The sequence below is a fragment of the Trachymyrmex cornetzi genome, unplaced genomic scaffold, assembly GCF_001594075.2.
Source record: "Trachymyrmex cornetzi isolate Tcor2-1 unplaced genomic scaffold, Tcor1.1 scaffold57, whole genome shotgun sequence".
Classification (NCBI taxonomy): domain Eukaryota; kingdom Metazoa; phylum Arthropoda; class Insecta; order Hymenoptera; family Formicidae; genus Trachymyrmex; species Trachymyrmex cornetzi.
In genome coordinates, this window is record NW_017299882.1 from 1,376,379 (window position 1) to 1,379,860 (window position 3,482).

The window sequence follows — 3,482 nt, forward strand, 5'->3', positions numbered from 1 at the left end:
TAATCTATGAATTTAATATCAGAGATAATAATAAAGAAAATTAATTATTTGTATAATAATAAACGAGAGCTCTGTGCGTTAATTAACAACGATTAATGACAACGATAGACGAAATGAGAAAACGGAAACAGATATTGCGTGTATGTGAGAAATTGTACTTCAATCTTCATACTCTGAAAATACATAAAGAATGATTGAAACAACAAAGATGTGAAAAAAGTTAACAAAATTCCAGAAGATTATTATGCAACAGGAAGACAATAAGGGATTCATCGCGCGAATGAGGAGTAAGTATAAAAATAAATGCTTACATTTTTCATAAAAACAATCGGCAATATTAAAATAACTGCATATAACTATGTAATAAATAATTGTTTGCCTGAAACAGCTACCAAAAAAAGGAGCGAAACGAAAAAAAAAAGACATTCAGTTTTCTCTATTACTGACCGAGTGTCGTTCAAGCATATAAAACACATTAGCAATAAAAAAACAAATTAATTATTCAATTATATAAATGAAAATATCGAAGAGTTCAAGATGTTCTACGCTCATCATTCATATATACGGAAGCAATAAGTTTTTCTTTTTAATTGATGCTAATTAAATTTTCAGATTGGACTATGTTTTGATAATGCAATAAATATACTGATTTAATTAAATAAGTTTTTAGATATTCAATTTGTTGTCTGTTTTATTCTACTCCAATTATAAAATTTATACAATGAGGAAGGAATTATTCAGAATTCTTCAATTCAGTTCATCACACTAAAATCTGTTACAATTTCTCTTTTACAGCATACGATAAATAAATTTTCCATCGGAATACAGTCGTCAATCCAATATCTTCTGGACATTATTTTTCTTAAGTAAATTTAATATATAAATCTCGATATAGAGAGAGCATGTTTCAAATTTTTAAAAATGATTTTTAATATGTATATTTTATAAATAATATACATATTTATATTTTAAATCAATAGTTGATATTGTATACAAATGAAATATATGTAGATAAAAATATAAATTAATAGATCGTTGTACTTACCTGGTAACGAACATTAAATCAAATTATAATTATTTAATTGTAGCATTCTCGTTATATCGAGTATCAAATATAGAAATATTAAATGATACTGCATTATTATCATTTAAACATATTTTAAAACGTAGTTTTACGGATCAAAACATTTATGCAGATATAAGTGCAGAATGATATTCATTGTCAACTGTATACGTATCTCCGATGTGTACATATCGGAAAAAAGGCTAGATTTTCAGTTGAAGCATTTCACTGCATTAGCATGAGTCCCAAACATTCGGCGAATCAAGAGCTTGCTGTCAACGTTGTGGTGCTGCTTTTGGTTTTGGCATTTTTGCTAATATTGCTGGCATCTCGTTTTTCTCGTCATACTTTTTCCATAATTCATATAAATTTATTATATATCGTGCTATTTCTTGAATTTTTTCCATATCTGCGTTTAATTCTGCGAACCACGATTTGAGATCTTTTTGTAATATCACGCAAGCTATTTGCAGACAGCCTGTAAAAAAATATATAAATTGTCATGTAATGCTAGACTTATGCCCAATTTCTTCTCTTCCAGATAAGTTGCAGATAACCTTATCCAGGAGATATCTCCATTGTATTCTGGGAGATATCTCATGGATAAAGTTACCTAGAAGTGAAGAAATTAGGCATTAGACCATTAAAAACAAAACAATTATCTTTATCTTACCAATAGCTATTTGATAAGGTGGATATAACAAACACACATCTGTTCTTAGACTATCATTAATAATACGCCACGCAAGCATAAGTAGTTGATCATCTGGTCCTACATCTTGAATTAATGTTAACAAGGGACGGTATGGTTGATATACTATTAAACAACAGTCCAAATGTTCCAAAAGATAAAACTCGCACTCCAAGATATGATTTGTGCGATATGGAAATTCTTGCGAATACGCGTAACTAAATTTGTTCTTAACTATAAAAAAAAATAACATTAATTAAAGAACTATTTAATTACATGCATACTGATCCCCCAACGAACTGTAACAATGGGTATAATATATCATGGAACTTACTTACATTTCCCATTGTTGATATCAGTCTACTATTAGAAATTACTCCAAACTCTTCTACTTTCGATGCCAAAAAGACAGTAGTAGGAGCTAATAATAGAGGGTCTATACATTTTAAGCTATTGCGAGCATAAAATCTTTTAAAATACACTGTCGCAGTAGCTACCACTTGTTGCCTCAATTTTAACTGTTCACCTATCATCTGTATCACTAGTGACAGGATTTATATACAGATGTAATTACAGATTATATTACATTATAAAATATGCTTGTACATAGTAATAGTGTGACAAAATGTACAAACTTCTGTACTTAATAGTCAATTACAGCTTAGTAAGTGTTAAATTCTTGCTTTAATGAATTTAATAATTGACGATTGAAATAAGTATATTGAACCATTTAATACTTTCCATTAACAAATACAAAGAACAAAGCAAAGTTTTGCCAGATAAAATCTTACACTTTTTATATATTTTGTAATTATTTATATATTAAACGTGTATTTTATTTAACATCAGCTCTTATAATTTATGAGAATTGACAATCTATCAACAATGCTAATAGAAAGATACAAGGTGTTCTATCGATTAACAGGTATACTTTAGAACAAATTTGTAAATCTCCATTAGATGTGAAAAGATCATTTCAACTTACTGCTAGAAAAGAAAATAAATATTTTCTGATATTCCTCTTCCGTTAGCACCGACAAATCATGTTGACGTTCTCTGATTAAGTCCTGTTTATCTAGTAACCATTGTTGGCTATCGAAAAGAGGAAACCTCGTAAAAACTGAAATTCATTTGTTGAGATTTTATTGCAATTTTCAAACTTACTGATGCGAGCTCTGCCAAAAATTCCCGGCCATTCTGTAACTAAATTATCCGCCTAGGAAAACTTTGGGGCGCGTTGGATGGTGCTAATCGTGCTAATTGTTCAAATCCTGTTATGCTGAATGCACGTAGCAGTGTTTCTCAGATTTCTCACCAAATCAACTCTGTATTTTCGCGAAATACAAACGAAGCAATGAACCGAATACTATTTCTTGATTTTTTTTCTATACAAATTATATCGAAAGCAAAATCGTTGATATTTTACACGCACAAGTACGTGCTCGCGAATCTAACAGCCCTTCTACAATAAGCCGCAAGTCAGAAGTTTTAAGCGATCTTAAGTCATAATCGGTGAAGTTGGCCAATAGCCAACTTGAACGACTTGATTAAGACTAGTTAAGACTTCTGACGTTCTGAGTTGTGGCTTATTGTAGAAGGCCTATTAAATTTACTTTGATTTTGATTCCTCCAGAAAAGAAGGGTAATCCGGCTGATCTGGCAATTCTGGCAGCAGTGACTTCTTGAGGGGAGCATCCCGTTTGACGACGTTGCGATTGGCCACAGCTG

At 30.6% G+C, this 3,482-nt stretch overlaps 1 protein-coding gene across 2 annotated transcripts; it reads right to left on the bottom strand.

Annotated features, from left to right (window-relative positions):
* Nucleotides 1-1,067: 1,067 nt before the first annotated feature.
* CycC (cyclin C) lies at nt 1,068-3,482 on the bottom strand. Of its 2 annotated transcripts, none has more exons than XM_018515286.1 (6): nt 3,368-3,482; nt 2,919-3,079; nt 2,740-2,846; nt 2,089-2,295; nt 1,737-1,988; nt 1,068-1,541 (listed from the first exon to the last, which is right to left on the bottom strand). In XM_018515286.1, exons 2-6 carry the CDS (start codon nt 2,948-2,950, stop codon nt 1,339-1,341), a joined length of 801 nt encoding a protein of 266 aa, XP_018370788.1. In that variant the 5' UTR covers nt 2,951-3,079; nt 3,368-3,482; the 3' UTR covers nt 1,068-1,338. The 2 variants fall into 2 exon arrangements, with proteins under 2 accessions (XP_018370788.1, XP_018370787.1); XM_018515285.1 differs by having other exon boundaries at nt 2,919-3,139.